At 38.3% G+C, this 17862-nt stretch overlaps 1 protein-coding gene across 4 annotated transcripts in view; it reads right to left on the reverse strand.

Moving 5' to 3' along the window:
• The window catches only part of LOC131524270 (rho GTPase-activating protein 42), a 109362-nt gene extending 108975 nt beyond the window's left edge, over window positions 1-387 (reverse strand). For 3 of the 4 annotated variants that reach the window (XM_058751233.1, XM_058751232.1, XM_058751230.1), the window contains exon 1: window positions 12-386. In XM_058751233.1, the coding sequence (XP_058607216.1) occupies window positions 12-165 (154 nt within the window). In that variant the 5' untranslated portion in view covers window positions 166-386. Of the gene's footprint in view, window positions 1-11 lie in introns of all 4 variants that reach the window. The other variant, XM_058751231.1, reaches the window with a different exon arrangement.
• Window positions 388-17862: the final 17475 nt, after the last annotated feature.

The following is a 17862-nucleotide window of genomic DNA, read 5'->3' on the forward strand; positions in this document are numbered from 1 at the left end:
TGTGTACTCACTTTTGAGCGCGCAGATCAGCTGGTGTCCATCTTTAATCAGCTCTTTGATGAAGCTGTTCGTTCGATCCAGCTCGATCTCGTGACATTTGAGTCTCTCTCTAAAGTCCGGACTGTCCACAAAAGAGTCACTGAACTCTAGAGTCGGCAACCCCATGATCAGACCTGAAATAAAGCCTCACAAAACAGTGCAACTCGGTAGTTCCTCAGAAACACTGGCGCATCCGTGTCATCGTTATCATCCTTATCCACACTCAAACGCCGAAAGTGTCGCTCTCTTGCAGAGATTCATGCGAAAGTTTCTCTTCACTTCCGCGCTCTGAAGTTTCATCAAGCCAAACTTCTGCAGCAGCCAGCTTGAGATCATGAGACTCCTGCTGGTTACATTAGATAACACCCGTAAACCTGCTGTAGCCCGTGTAATGGCTTTACTCTTCAACGTTCAAACACTTTCATTAATTAGGTAAGTTGCTTACATCTCCTTGTCAAACAATACATAACTTTCATGTATGTATGTATGTATATATATATATATATATATATAAAATCACTCAGTTTCACTCTATATAGGTTTCAGTAAGTATCGAAGCTAAAATGTACATCTAGTGCAATTATTTTTAGTGTTTCTCTAAGACTTATATTAAAAAAAAGACATTAAATGAGATTAATGAATCTAAATGCACTGAATCCAAATGTTCATGTTCAGATGAACTGACAAATCTAAGAAGATTATAGCCTTTTATTAAATGTACTGAGACAAGATTTTTGACAAGATCTATGGTGAAGAGGGCCAATAAGGGGTGGCCAGGGGCATCTTGCACTGTTGATTGTTGGTGTGGACATGTGGACATGTCCTCCTCGGACCTACAGCCATGGGTGATGGTGTTCATAGATCCCTTACAGGTAATGAAAATAATCCAGCTCATGTAAAAACACACAAGCAGTGCAGATTTACTCAACAAAGTGCACAACAGAACAGTGACTCACTTTATACTCAGAGAGAGGGGGAGAGAGGGAGAGAACAACATATCAGGAAGATCGCTTTGACAATATCTTGTACAGCCTGAAGGGTCATACGGCAGTGTACATCTATCTGTGTGTGACATCAGGAAAGCTCCTGGATGTCTGATGACCTGCGGCGGTTCTCAATGTCTGATGAAACAGGCCAGCCGTATATGGCTACAATAAACCAAATGCTCAAACAACTCCTTAAAGGGCTATACCGTTCACTCACACCACCTATAACCCAGATGTAAAACTACCAAAACCACATAAATGTCAACCAAGGAAATAAAACAACCGAAGTGAACTATAAAGCAACAGAAATCATGTTTATATGTCAGTCGATGAATATCGTCATGTCATAGGGGCATGTTTCATTCTTTTCTTCCCCTTTTCTATACTCCAAACAGGCAACTGTAATTATACTGTCTGATAGATTGTGACGGAACTAATGAGAGTGGGGAGAGGGTGAATTCTGAATTAATACCTAACTAAATGAAAGTAATTAGACTTCAGCCTAATTGGAGCTGGTAGAATCGGCCACAAATACAGGGCACGCTGGGACGATAATGATGTCAAATTCCAAATGAGCATTCAGTCGACGCAAAGCAGGAGGAAGAATTTAAAACACTTTGGCCAACTAATTTACATATGCAATTCTAAATTTGCCATTACACCAAAACTGAAAAACAGCAGCAGCAGAATGAGATGCTACTAGTTTAAACAATTATACAACATAAAAGACAGCCTATAAAGAGGCATTCACACTGACAGCCATATGTGGCGACAAAGCAACCAAAGGTCATTTATTTTCAGTTAGATTTGGTGATTTAAGATGACATGAGCAACAAAGACCTGAATGCATCAGTGACCACCCACTTTTTCAGTATAATTTTTGCTGTATTTCTGTTTTTCCCCCACATTTATTTTCTTCATTTCAAAAACATTTTCAATAGAGAGTCCTAAGCCTTGAATCACAATATTAAAAAGTTTGTTGGGAAGCAATAGTATTTTCGAATATGCTCCGACTAATGCTACTACAGATTTTATTTTTAGACTGAGTTTTAGAAATGTATTAGTTTTACTTTTATTAGTTTTTGTTGCTTTAATATTTAATAATAAACTCTCAGAAAAAAAAGACACCATAAATGGTGCATATTGGTACCTTAAAATACATATGGATCTCTAAAATGTACATATTAGTACCTTTGGAAAGGGTGACAGAAGTTCCAGTGATAACTTTTGTTCCTTTTTTTCTGAGAGTGTAACATTAAGAATTAATATTATTTCAGTTTGAGTAATTTAGTAATTTTAGAATTTAAAAATTGTATGTGTATATATATATATATATATATATATATATATATATAAATACCCTCAAAAGAATATTTGGTCCCACTTTATGTTAGGTGGCCTTAACTACTATGTACTTACATTTAAATTAATTATTTGGTACAATGCACTTATTGTGTACATACATGTTTTTACATTGTACTTATATTTTTTAAAATACCTATATGTAATTATATCTGTAATTATTTTCTGTAATTACATTTATAATTACACTGTTGACCCATCCCTTACACCTTAACCCACCTTTAAACCTACCCATACTACCAAACCTGTCCCTAACCTTACCCGTATCCCACCTCAATAGCAGCAAAAGTGTTTTGCAATACAATATGAACACAATAAGTACACTGTACTTATTTTTTGATGTTTAAATATTTAAAGCTATTATTGTGTTAAATGAGAAAGTATCAAGTAGACATTACAAATAGTAGCTTTAGAAATAAATATTTTATTTAATTCAACATAAAATTTATTACACATAGACTACATTGGCCTAACATAAACTATGGAACGTAAAAGAAGATAATTTGAGAAACATCTCACTGGTAATCAAAACAAATTTGTTACCAACAGTCTTCAAAACACCTTATTTTATGTTGCACAAAAGAAAGTACGGTAAGTCATTCAGGTTTCAAACGATGAGTAAATGCTTCCAGTTTTTATTGGGGGGGGGGGGGGGGTAAACTATCCATTTAATGTTTTTTATTAATGTTTTTTATTATTAAATAAATGAAAAGATACTCTAACAAAGAAACTAAAATTATCAGCAGGTGGCGGTAAATGTCTTTATGAGTCATTTGTTCATTCGATTTGTTCAAACGGCTTATTCATTCAGGAATTAAACGGCTCTCTCTATGAATGAGCCATTGAATCATTGGTTCACTCGATTTGTTCAAAATGAGGATTCATTCAGAAACTAAACATCGCTGTGCTGCTCAGATGCACAACAGTTCTGCTGTGGATATATAGGTAATATTTTCGTTGGCAAAATTGAGAAAAAACACAATATTGTGTTTAAAATATAACAAAATATTAACTTTTTATTTACAGAACTGTTGTATAAAATCACATTTGCACTCTTGCATAAATAGCACTGGTGTGGTATTGCTTTTGCTGATCCTCCTGTGATGCTTATCTTGTGATATAAATATGAGACAAAAAGTCATACAGGGGCAGTTTTTTCCCCCAATATCTTGAATTTTAGGGCATAACTGCATTTATGGAGTTGTTGCCCTGCATCATATTTGTCAACAGTCAACTGTATGAAATGTATGATGGGTCTGGGTCTGGGCCAGTTGTCAGCGAATCCACGCAGTCACAGCCTCCACCATCACCACAGCCACTAGCCACCACTCACACCAGATCACACTCACCTGAGTTCTGATTACCTGCACCTGCTGTCTCCAGTCAAACAGGGCTGGGAAGGTTACTTTTAAAATGTATTTCACTAAAGATTACAAAATACATGCTTTAAAAAGTAATCAGTAATGTATTTCGTTAGATTGGTTTAGTAACTTAATCTAAATACTTTAGAATACTTTGAAGTACTTAAGCTATATAACACAAAGTAACATAACTTAATGTCTTGTTTTTATGTTTTCTCTTTGCATTTTTTAATAACATCAGTTTTCCACAGCATTTCTATGAACAACAACAACAACAAAAGTTATGTCATTTAAATCTACCAATCAATATAAATTCAATTTGAATACAATGAATGGGATTCTGTGCTGTTTCATGCTGCATTCCAAGCTTCAAAACGAATCCAAACACACCAAACATATCATAAAAGTAGCCAAAACAACTGGCACAGTTCTCCAAGTTATACAATAGATTTGTTTAATGAATGGACCAAACTTTAAGTGATTACTTCATAATCCTCTCTATGGAGAAGCGATCGCTGAGTCAAAATGGACAGGGCTCGTTTTCCAAAGCAACTATGGTTGCAAGTAATGTCGTTATAGTTCAATGTAATTTAACAACCACAGTTCGCTAACGATGCTTTTGGGAAACATACCCCAGATCTATCCAGTTTAATGTGAACCATTCACACTGGTTTCGTTAAACAAAAGAAATGATTCATTTAAAAGATTGACTCAAAAGAATCATCTGTCATTTTTAATTAAATTCTTAGAAATATTAAACGTAATGATTCAACACTCAAAATATGAGAAAATGGAAAAACGAGTTACTGGATACAATTTTTCAAAGATCAAGAACAACTTCCGTCAAGATGCTTTTTCAGATTAGACGTTGTATCCTCCGATGCTGATAGAAGTTTTGTTGCAGGTAGGCATTGCACTGCACTGAGATGTTACACTACCTTTTTCAGATTTGCATTACACAAATGGATTTCTGTTGTGTCGTCCATTTATGTGTCGTGATGAGCATATGCACTCTCACTACGAGTTGTTAAATGAACAGGCTGCTGCACTTTTTATTTTTTTTCAATGGAGAATCGGTTGCCTTATTGGTTAAAATCCCCAAACTGTTTACATAAATATTAAATTAAGAAATTACATTAATTTAATCAAAGTAATCACTTTGGTAATCTAAAATACTTTTCGGATGTAACTGTAATTTTATTACCACCCATTTAAAATGTAATTGTAACGAAATACAGTTACTCATATTTTGTATTTTAAATACGTAACGCCGTTACATGTATTTCATTACTCCCCAGCCCTGCCAATCAAGCCACCTATTTGAGCAAGCTCCTCTCAGTTCACGTCCTTGAACTATTCCAGACTCTATGTTTGCTACTTACCTGTGTGCACTTACCTCTAGATCCTCAGACGATTCTCCGATGTTGTTCTCCTGTGTTCCTGGTCACCGATCTACAACGAACCTGCAAAGATATCATACATCAGCATTCAGCTAAGAACCCTTGAACTGATCATTGTGTTTGATACTCACCTGCCATTGCTCCTAATAATCTGCATCTCCAAGCCTGTCAATAAACCTGCCTGTTCATTCACTTCACTGTTGTCTCTGGCTCGATCTGTGACAGAAGACCAGACCGGAAACATTCACCTCCATGGATCCCCGACTTCCCACTCCTGCTGATGTTCTAGAGGAACTGGTCAATACCCTCCAGGCTTCACTCATGCCTGTAACAACTCCTCAATCTGACTCTGTCAGTCCCATGGCCATGTCTGCTCCCTACGCAGGTGAAGCAGCTGAGTGTAGCGGCTTCCTCCTTCAAGTGGCGCTCTTCATCGAAATGCAACCATCTAAATTCACGATCAAGCGTATGTAGCATTATTGATTTCCCTCTTCACTGGTCGAGCGTTGTTGTGGGCTAAGGAGATATGGAACGCCAACAGTACTATTATTAACTCACATGAAGCTTTCACTAACCATTTCAAGGAAGTGTTTGGTTCCGCTACAGGAATGCTCTCTGTATCAGATCAATTACTGCTGTTGCACCAAGGCGCTTTGTCCACCAACGATTACACCTTGCAGTTTCGGACGCTGGCGGCGACCAGTGTGTCAGCTTGCCACACATCCGAAGCCGCCCACCAATCTGTCGCACCCGCCACCAGTCCTCCAGTACCAGAGCCGATGCAATTGTACTCCACACAGCTCACTCATGCTGAATGTGCTCACCGCCTCATGCCTTTACTGTGCTGCAGCAGATCACTTCATTGGGACCTGTCAGACCCCACACCCTGCGTTGATTACCCTTAAACTAGAGCCAGTAATATCCACATTCTCCTTGTTATCAGTGCAACTACTCACTCCAGACCATTCTGTTTCAGTCCCAGCCCTCGTCGACGTGGGCTCCTTAGGCAACTTCATCTCACAAGACCTTTTAAGTTGTCTCCATGCTCCACCGCTGAGACTCAAGATTGGCAGTTTGCATGAGGAAGAAATCACATTTCTGGTACTGGAGGGACCCACGGTGGACATCATCCTGGGATGCCCCTGGCTCGTTCTCCACTCTCCAGAAATCAGATGGGACTCATGTGAGGTTACTGCGAGTTCTGCCATCAAAACTGCCTTTCTGCCCTTCCTAGACCGTTCAGCGAGCCATGCACCGCTCAGATCGCCTCCACCCGCATCGAAAGTCCCGAACCTCTTGAGGCACCCGACTTCCCACTCCTGCTGATGTTCTAGAGGAACTGGTCAATACCCTCCAGGCTTCACTCATGCCTGTAACAACTCCTCAATCTGACTCTGTCAGTCCCATGGCCATGTCTGCTCCCTCGCAGGTGAAGCAGCTGAGTGTAGCGGCTTCCTCCTTCAAGTGGCGCTCTTCATCGAAATGCAACCATCTAAATTCACGATCAAGCGTATGTAGCATTATTGATTTCCCTCTTCACTGGTCGGCGTTGTTGTGGGCTAAGGAGATATGGAACGCCAACAGTACTATTATTAACTCACATGAAGCTTTCACTAACCATTTCAAGGAAGTGTTTGGTTCCGCTACAGGAATGCTCTCTGTATCAGATCAATTACTGCTGTTGCACCAAGGCGCTTTGTCCACCAACGATTACACCTTGCAGTTTCGGACGCTGGCGGCGACCAGTGTGTCAGCTTGCCACACATCCGGCCGCCCACCAATCTGTCGCACCCGCCACCAGTCCTCCAGTACCAGAGCCGATGCAATTGTACTCCACACGGCTCACTCATGCTGAATGTGCTCACCGCCTCATGCCTTTACTGTGCTGCAGCAGATCACTTCATTGGGACCTGTCAGACCCCACACCCTGCGTTGATTACCCTTAAACTAGAGCCAGTAATATCCACATTCTCCTTGTTATCAGTGCAACTACTCACTCCAGACCATTCTGTTTCAGTCCCAGCCCTCGTCGACGTGGGCTCCTTAGGCAACTTCATCTCACAAGACCTTTTAAGTTGTCTCCATGCTCCACCGCTGAGACTCAAGATTGGCAGTTTGCATGAGGAAGAAATCACATTTCTGGTACTGGAGGGACCCACGGTGGACATCATCCTGGGATGCCCCTGGCTCGTTCTCCACTCTCCAGAAATCAGATGGGACTCATGTGAGGTTACTGCGAGTTCTGCCATCAAAACTGCCTTTCTGCCCTTCCTAGACCGTTCAGCGAGCCATGCACCGCTCAGATCGCCTCCACCCGCATCGAAAGTCCCGAACCTCTTGAGGCACCCTACGTCCCATCTGACTATAAGTCGTTCCAGGATGTCTTCAGTAAGCAGGCTGCCACTCACCTCATCGGCCATGGGACTGCGCCATTGACTTGCTGCCTGGAGCTAAACTCCCTAAGGGTAGAGTTTATCCTCTGTCCAACCCGGAGCGCAAGGCTATGGAGAAACTCCAGCACCCACAAAGCCTTCGTAGAACTCAAGACAGCCTTTTGCACGGCCCCCATCCTTCGCCATCCAGATCCACACATTCCGTTTGTGGTAGGAGTGGACGCTTCCACCACCGGAGTTGGGGCCGTGCTCTCCCAACAATATGGTGAGCCTCCACACATCCTTCGGGGCCTTTATTGAGCTATTCTTGTTGTGTGATTCTTCAGCCCGTTACAATATGTGTGTGTGTGTGTGTATTAGTGTTGGTAATGATTAAAATGGAGCACAAAGCTCCATTTTGCATACAGTTGAGTGCGCAAGCCTTTAAAGTATACTCCTTTGTCAGTTTATGTCAGAGACTTATTCAGAATCAGCACATGGTCACTGTCTAGGGGGCTTTGTTTTCAAGAATGCAACTCATGGCATTCGCTGTTCTTCTGCTGGCGGTTATCAAACAGCGTTGCATTACTGAGGGCGCCCCCTTCTGGATTGAGGGTGAATTGCCTGTATTCGCTGTAAGGCCTCATGCACCGAACCAAGATGTCCGTACCGTGACGGTTCAGTACGAATACATGTACCGTGCCACCCCTAATATATATATATATATTAAAAAAATACACTGTATGGGTCAAAATGATAGATTTTTCTTTTATGCCAAAAATCATTAGTATATTAAGTAAAGATCATATTCCATGAAGATATTTTGTAAATTTACTACTTTAAAAATATCAAAACGTAATTTTTTATTAGTAATATTCATTTGCTAAGAATTCATTTGGACAACTTTAAAGGCGATTTTCTCAATATTTAGATTTTTTTTGCACCCTCAGATTCCAGATTTTCAAATAGTTGTATCTCGGCCAAATATTGTCCGATCCTAACAAACCATACATCAATGGAAAGATTATTTATTCAGCTTTCAGATGATGTATACATCTCAGTTTAGAAAAATTTACACTTATTAAGACTGGTTTTGTGGTCCAGGGTCACACACACACACACACACATATATATATATATATATATATCCATGGTTGTCTGATTAGTTAATCTCAAAATTATTATAATTAAAAAAAAAATACACATCTATAGGCACATACATTTTAGCATCTTAGACTCATGGTAAGTCTGTCCTGAAAGATTTCCGCATTATTACATAATTCTTTCTAAGGAGAAAATTAATGGGATTTTTACTTCTGCAGTTCTGCTGTCTCATTTCACACGCAAAACCCAAATCAGACAACAAGTCTTTTGGTGTGCAGGCTGTAAATTCCCACACATGTCATTTTTGTAATTTAGCATTCAACCTCTTCGATTCAGCAACAGTCAGTTCAAGTGACAGGGAGAATTGGATCTATTTCACAGTCTTGTTGATGAACCGGAGACCTCCTCACAGCCTGAGACTCAGACATGCTCCTGTGATGGGCGTAATGGCTGAGCAATTGCTCTGTGAATGTGAGGCTTAATGTAATTGTGTTGCCTAGAGGAGAATTCGGTGACAAAAAATGGTCTTTTAAAAAAATAATTTAAAGGGAATCATGCAATAGCAGCTGCTGCATGAGGCTAGGCTAATTGCAGTGTTGTAGGGTCACCTGTGGTGTCTTTCAAAGCAATGTGGTTTAATTAGCATGAGACCCAGCATGGAAACAGGTACTGTATAGTTTGATTTAACCACAAATACACTCTCAGTCAAGCATTATAACCACACTGCAATAGCACTGACATCACACTTACTGTAGTCCCAAATGCATCCATCTGTACTGTTGCAGAATACAAAGTATGCATGCATGCACTTCCAAGCCACCCACCCACTGTGGCAAAATGGTGCACCAATGCAGTAATACCTGTGTTTGGTAATTGCACACACAATAGATATCAGTAACCTCGCAGAAACCGCATTGATTAGCTTCCCTGCGCGGGTTTGTTATGTACAAGCTGCTGATTATATTTCAGCTGACGTCAATGAATTATTTAGCATCTTGGCTGAAGTGTGTGTTTGGAGGCCTTGGCTTCACCAGCTGCATGGATGTCTCCTGTGTGGATGCTCTTGCGTGGACACACGGATGGGGTGTCCCAGGGGTCCTGTTTGACTCATCATCGTAATGAACGGTGAAATTATGAATCAGTCAAGACACTTTAGGAGATTTAATTGTCGTGCTCGCTGAAAGTATAAGAAATCAGATTGGGGAAAGATTAGAAGTGAGTGTTACTTGAAACTGCTTCAGAAGTTGGAACGATTACACTGTGTAACATTTGAAACCAACTTAGGCTCTCTAGAAACAGGCTATGTGCCTCTTCCTAGATTTTTGCAAAATGTATATACATACAATTCATTGCGGTTTCAAGCTGAAATGAACAATATAGTGGCAGTAAATCACCAACAACTTCCGTTTTACCTTTTCAAATTATGATTATAGGGGTAGATTATCAATTAATAAAGATTTATTTATGTGTGGTTCCTGGCACAATACTTATGTTATGGCCTCAAAATGCTTTTAACATAGCACCTGATTTGTAAATGTAAACATTTTAATGTTTTCATCACATAATCAGCTTTATATATATATATATATATATATATATATATATGGCTTTTCTAAGGTAGTAAACTTGCTTGGTAGCTCACCCGGTATGGCACTGCAGTCTCATGAAACATGATAAAACAGCTTGAGGATTTGTAAAAACAATCTACAATAGCATGGTTGCTTCAACAAAGGAATTTTTGTCTCATTTTTGCTTTTGTTAACACTATCTACTAGGTTTGGGGTAGAGTTTAGTATAGGTGGTATGTTTTTTTAAATGCAATATAGAGCATTTACATTTTAGTGGCACTTAAGAGACATTTCATTTCTGAACTGCCGAAATACATACGACAACCCATGCAAAAAAAAACATGGTCAGATTCACGTTCATCTGTTCAACCGAATAAAACTGAACTTGCTTTTATCACCACAGACATATGTTTTTTAGCCTGACATGCTACCTAACTATTTGTGTCTTTTTCCATTTTCATATATAGCTGTATCTGATGTGGTAAATAGTGAAGTCATTTTTCAGGACAAGATCTTATGGTGTTTGAGGAAAAACTATACCTTTGATGTTACAGTAACTATGAATGTTGATTTCCCCTTTGTATTTCAAACCTAATTCTACCAGACACTGACATTTCTGCTTTTACTCATTTTGTTTAAATATTTCAGTTCTATTTAATTTAAAAATGAAGCAAAATAAAATTGTAATAAATATTTTTTTATATTTAATTATTTAAAAACATTACATTCATATCATCATACAGACCTCACAATCCACAATTTATCTTGTCATACACATCTGAACACTTGACTAAATCATTTCAATGAAACCAAGAGGAGTACCACTCCACCAGCTGTTTCTGAATGTCAGACTTTTAAAAGAAGAAGAAAAAGAAGAAAGAAAAAAGAGGAAGAAAAAATTTAAATGATTTTTTTTCTTTCGGGCAATATAAAAAAAGGGTTTTAAAACATATATGAAGATGAAATCAAATAATAAGGACATGAAATCAATGCAAATATTATGATGTACACATTTATCCTCCTGATACTATGAAAATACATGTCTACTATTGAATGAACATGCAGTACTGTAAACAATTACATGATAAAGTTCTCTGATGATACAGCTATTTTAGGTCTCATATCTGGAACATCAGATGTTATTACTTACAAACATGAGGTTCAGAACTTTGTCCAGTTTCCTTAGCATTAACACAAAGAAAACAGTGGAGATGATGTTTGACCCCAAATCCATCGGAGACCACTTACCAGTGGTCATTAATGGTCAGAATATAGCCCAGGTGGACTCTTACAGATATCTGGGCATTCACATTGATTATAAATTGACATGGAGTGTAGACATGGAGTTTTCAGGTAGAAAATGTCTGTATTAGGGTCCAGCAGTGACTGTATTTTCTTTGTAGGTTGAGGGTCTTTGGTGTTAACCAGAAAGTGTTTCTCTTTTATCATGTTGTAATCGAGAACATTTTTCGATATGGCATCTCAGCCTGGTTTGGCAATCTTAGTGTACATTTGAAAGCTCAGATTACACGTCTAACACAGAGAGCCATGAAAATTATGGGAGTTAAGGCCCGTTCACACCAAGGATGATAACGATAAAGATAACGATAAAGATATAGTTCTAAAAATTGTTCTCAATATTAAAGAATAGCAGAGTCCACACAGCCACACAGCTATAACAATAAAGGCACAGAGAAATAATATCATTGGAATCACTTCCAGAATGATTTTTTTCCAGCTGATGAATTGAGAGCCAATCAGAATCCATCCTGCTGTAACAAGCTCGAGAATTAAAGCGGCAGACCAACGTACGTTTAGAATAAACAGACGATATCGTTCGCTGGTGTGGACGCTAATATCATTGTCTTTATATTAGACCGGCTCAATAGGTAGGGTGCAGTTTAGTTGTTCACTGTATATTGTGGGTAGGGCAGAGATGGGTCGCTGTATGTATTACATGTACGTAGTATGTTATCTGTATAAAACAGCAGATATCGTATTGTATGTGTCCAATACAAATTTCCTTTGGGACAATAAAGTTTATCTTATCTTATCTTATCTGATCTTCATCCAACTAAAAAAAAATTAAAAATAAAATCTTATTGTCAGCCCATTGGAAATTGACATGCTAGGTCTGTTTAGATGGACTCTTTGGAATTAATTATACATTAAAAATCCACCAATGTTCACTGCTATTGATAAATCTAAAGCAGAAGGTTTTTCACCCTACAACTGAAGCTTGTGATAAAGGTCTATTCTGTGTAAATCTGCAGCTTTCAGCAGAACTGTGCAGGTGCAGACTCTTACATGGTTTATATGTGGATTACGAAGAGCTAGGATATGATGGAGACGAGATAAAGGGAAACTGGGAATGCCACACACAGCCAACAAACAATAGAGTTATAGTATGTCGTTATTTGTCTGTGATGGGAGAATTACTGCACAGTGCTCATCAATTATAAATGGATGTTTTTATAAACCAGGCCAGATAAAAAATGGGCAGGCTGAACATTAGACAGATCAGACACTAAAAGGTCAAAACTGCAATGAAAACTATATGTAAACCAATGTCACTTCAATTGGAACACATTGTTCGTTGAGCGCTGTGCAAACTGCATCTTGTACGTCAAAGGCGCTGCTGATTAACAAACAAATAACTCACGGGCGGAACACGACAATCCCTGTTTGCGGAGTTATTCGAATGTTGTGTGATCCTATAGCTAGGATGTATTGTCTCAGCGTCTGACACTGACTGCGATGACAGCATTGCATTTTCTTCCACAGTTTGACGTTTGAGGTAATTTCACAATTTCCGCCACTTGGCTTGACTGCAGACGGCAGCCTGTGGAGTGCGCAGCCTGTCACTGATTCCCTCTCCTCATGATTAATGACCCTAATTGAGATTCATTTCTTATCAATTAGAGTGTGGCATTTACTGGCCGGACAAGTCCCCCTCCCGCATTTATTTGTGTCTTGACTCAAAGCAAGGTCTTTTTTCTCGCAGAAACCGAGTTGGTGACACCCTTGCCCACGTGTAAGCAGAAAGGTTAGGCCTGATGACTTTTTCATGAGACAAAGTGGTAAGCACAGAGATAAAGAGAGTAGAATAGGTTAGGGTGGGCAGACAGAGCGAGGGGAAGATAGACAGGGAAGTGAGAGTGAATATAATTGGAAAAGAGAAGAAGAGAAGAGTTATAAAAGAGAAGGAGGTTAAGGGTGACTTTAGTGTCTTTGAAAACTAACCGAACTGCCTTGCTGTCCTGCATTCAAGTCCTCCTAAGTTCATATTTATAAGTTGGGAAGTCTTAATTACGATATCAGATGCGTTCAGATATACATTTTATACAAAAAACTTCAGGACAATTTTTTACTCTATTCTACAAAATGATGAATAAAAATACTCATCAGGATTGTTTTTGCTTTATGTTTTTATTCACTTTATGAAGGTGCTGTAGGCGTTATATATTCGTTCGTAATTTTGTATACGCAACAGTAACACTTTACAATGAATAATCACGTACTGTACTAATACCTAAATTAAATATTACTTTAATATGAACTAATGATGAGTTAAAGGGATTGTTCACCCAAAAATTAAAATTCTGTCATTAATTACTCACCCTCATGTCGTTCCAAACCTGTAAGACTTTAGTTCATCTCCGGAAAACAAATTAAGATATTTTTGATGAATTCCGAGAGCTCTCTGACCCTCACATAGACAGCAAGGATCCTAACACGATCAAGGTCCAGAAACTTATTAAGGAGATCGCTAAAATAATCCATGTGACATCAGTGCTTCAACCGTAAAAATTGCGAAGCTAAGGATACACTGTTAGACATTTCTGTAATTTCCACAGTTATTTACTGTATATCACCCAGTGTAATACTGCAAATTCCCTTTACAGTAAATAACTGTAATACCCTTTGCATCATGGGAATTTTCTTTGACGTCAGACCCCACATACAGAGACTTACTGTATTTTTAAAATTGCTGTATACTACTGTAAAACGGTCTCTTTGGCACCATTATACTGAGGTCGTTTTATTTTCCTAATTTCTTACATTTGGATTACAACGCCACAACAGCTTGGGACTGACTACTGCGATGTGTTACATCGCTTCTAATGATTGTTAAATCCGTTTGTACTTCGTGTCAGAAACAGCGCCAGCACTTGGAGTACATCTGTACATCAGAAATATACCGGGGCATCACATTACTGTCCGCATCCACTGTAGATAGTATATATAATGGGTTCTATATTGCTTTTTTATCGAGTCGCGCCTCGCCGCGCCACTCGCTTCTGTGGAAGATACGGAAGCAGCGGTGCAGCGCCGCTGGTTTTTCCCGGTGATGAACCCGCAAGAGTGAGAGAGCTCTGGAGAACATCTGCGCTGTGTGTCGATGCACCTTACGAGAGAATAAGACCAGCAAGCAAGGTAAAAAGATATGTACGCTTGTCTGTGTGTTTGTGTCAGATTTTTGCACACCAGTTTAACCCATAGTAACATTTACTCGTCAACATGGCGGTTACAGAACTTTACCATGGTAAACTGCGCTGTCGTTTTAAAGGACTTTTGTCAGCTTATTGAATTAAGTTACCAAATTAAAATAGTTTTAATGAGCAACGCTTATCTTATATTAACATTAGGTTAATGTAAAATAAAATTTAGTTCAGGTGTTAGTAGTTAATGTTGGCCAGTAGCCTATTGAGAAAATAAAATCATATATTAGCTAGGATAAACAAGTTTTATGGCTAGCTGCCTTTCTAGTTTAAGAATTAGTTTGTTATAGTTTTTAATGGAATTTAAGATTTACTGCATTTTTTTGTATTTGTGTTTTAAAGGCAACTGCAATGAAGCATCAAGAAAGACATGAGCAGGCCAGCCACCCTGAGACTGATAATTCATGGTAAGAGAACAACTATGTTTTTGAGAGGTTTGTGTATTCTATATGAGGTTTGCCTTTTAAAAGTGTGTTATTTCTTCTACTTGTTTTTTCAGAGAAGACATTTCTGTCAAAGCGGATGGTGAGCAAAGATGGTGGCCACGTTTTGGAGCAGCACCTGGGTTTTGCAGATGGCTATGTATTCTTTGGCTGCTTGTCTTTTTTCCCCCATTATGTTTCTGTTGCCTAAAGATTCTTTGTGAGGATGAATCCAGAGGACACAACATAATGCACTGCCAAACGTCCAAAGACAGGAGAAATGGTGAAGATGCACTGTTCCAGCATTGCAAGTTTGTATTTTTAAGTGTTATACATGCAATGTTTTAAATAAAGAATTTGATATTTTGTAGTTATTGTGTCTGGTTTAACTGAATGCAAGTAGTACCTATGTAGAGTAAAAATAAAATGAATTCTATATAAAAATGATAAAATCTAATGAAATCTATATTAAAATGAATGAATTACAGTAGTATACTGATAAATCAAATACAGTTTGCTACTGTAAATCGTAATTACAGTAACTTAAATTACTGTAAAAACCCTTTGAAATTTCTAACAGTGTACTTCAACAATTCAACAATTCGTCTCCTGCACGACGCGGAGTCCGCGTCACCCTGGTGCCATTTCTGGAGAGTATCACATACGTAAACAATGTATGCAATGTATGTACACAGATATGTTGTTTACATTGTTTATGCTTTGATCTGAACTGAAACAACGTATCCACGTACATACAGTGTGTGCAGAATTATTAGGCAAGTTGATATTCTGGTCATATTTCTTTTCCAAGAACATTTTACCAATTCCAAACCACATCAATCTTAGTAACTACTATCAATTTTGTATTTAATCATTTATAAGTGATATATAATTGCCCATGAAGGCTGAAAGTTAAAAACTCCTCATTTCAGGTGTGCAGAATTATTAGGCAGGTTTTCTTTTACAGATAAAATGAGCCAAAAATGAGATTGAACTCAAGAATAAAAGTAAAACAATTATTAAATGCCCATAAGAAGGATGCAATACTAATGCAATAATAGAATTAGCAAAGTTAAGGCATGACCACTGGGCAGCAAAATTCTCATTGGTTCAGCACGGTCAGAAAAAACAGGTGGAGAAGAAAAGACACCTTAACTGCAAAAGAATTAGGAATTAATGTCAAGAATTAGGTGAGAAACCATAAGGAACCATTTAGTCTCCAGCACCATCATTTTACAGAACTGCAAGCTTGCAGGGGGGTTTCCATAAGTGGAATGTGTCAGGTTCTCAGAGACTTTGCTTGGGTAAAAAAATATTTTAAATGACTCTCACTTAATAAAAATAACATGCTGAAGTGTTGTGAAATACACGAAGACTGATTTTTTTATAGGCTTTATGGACAGATAAGTTGAGAGTGACTCTTGAAGGACCAGCATCACATCTTCTTGTGCCACAGTTTGAAAAATGTGAAGTTTTAGGAGCTCATTTTTAATCAATCCTGCAAGACAGACTTTTCAGGATAGGAGATGAACTAAAATGAGCTCCCAAAACTTACTGCCAGATTCTGGAAGATAAATTCTTCAAACAGTGGTACAAGAGATGCTGGTCCTTCAAGAGTCACTCACAACTTATCTGTCCATAAATCCTATACAAAATCAGTCTTCATGTATTTCACAACACTTCAGCATGTTATTCTTATTAAGTGAGGGCCATTTTAAAGAATTTTTTACCCAAGCAAAGTCTCTGAGAACCTGACACCTTGTAACTCTGGAGACTCCAGGAAGGTTGCAGTTCTGGAAAATGATGGTGCTGAAGACTAAATGGTTCCTGATGGTTTCTCACCTAATCGTCTGTAATTCTTAATTCTTTTGCAGTTAACATGTGTCTTTCCTCTCCACCTGTTTTTCTGACCGTGCTGACAATGAGCATTTCTCTGCCCAATGGTCATGCCTTAACTTTGCTAATTCTTTTATTGCATCCTTCTCATGGGCATTTAATATTTTTTTTTACTTTTATTCTTGAGTTCAATCTCTTTTTTGGCTCATTTTATCTGTAAAGGAAAACCTGCCTAATAATTCTGCACACCTGAAATAAGAAGTTTCTGACTATCAGCCTTCATGGACAATTATATATCACTTATAAATTATTAAATACAAAATCAATAGTAGTTATTAAGATTGATGTGGTTTGGAATTGGTAAAATGTTCTTGGAAAAAAAATATGACCAGAATATCAACTTGCCTAATAATTCTGCACACACTGTATGTTACATACGCTGTTCACGTATGTGATGCTCTCTAAAATGGCTCCAGGGTGACGCGGAGGAGACGAATTGTTGAATAAAGTCATTATTTATGTTTTCTTTGCACACAAAAAGTATTCTTGTAGCTTAGTAAAATTACGCTTGTACCACTGATGTCACATGGATTATTTTAACGATGTCTTTACTACGTTTCTGGACCTTGATCGTGTTAGGATCCTTGCTGTCTATGTGAGGGTCAGAGAGCTCTCAGAATTCATCAAAAATGTCTTAATTTGTGTTCCGAAGATGAACGAATGTCTTACAGGTTCGGAACGACATGAGAGTAATTAATGACAGAATTTTCATTTTTAGGTGAACTATCCCTTTAACCTTAACTATGATATGAGTCATATGAATTCATGTGTGAATGACAACTGCCTTGACTATGTTTGTTAATTAAAACCTTCAGTTTTCACACATGAATTAATTTGACTCATGTCGTAG

The sequence above is a fragment of the Onychostoma macrolepis genome, chromosome 18 (genome assembly GCF_012432095.1).
Source record: "Onychostoma macrolepis isolate SWU-2019 chromosome 18, ASM1243209v1, whole genome shotgun sequence".
NCBI lineage: Eukaryota > Metazoa > Chordata > Actinopteri > Cypriniformes > Cyprinidae > Onychostoma > Onychostoma macrolepis.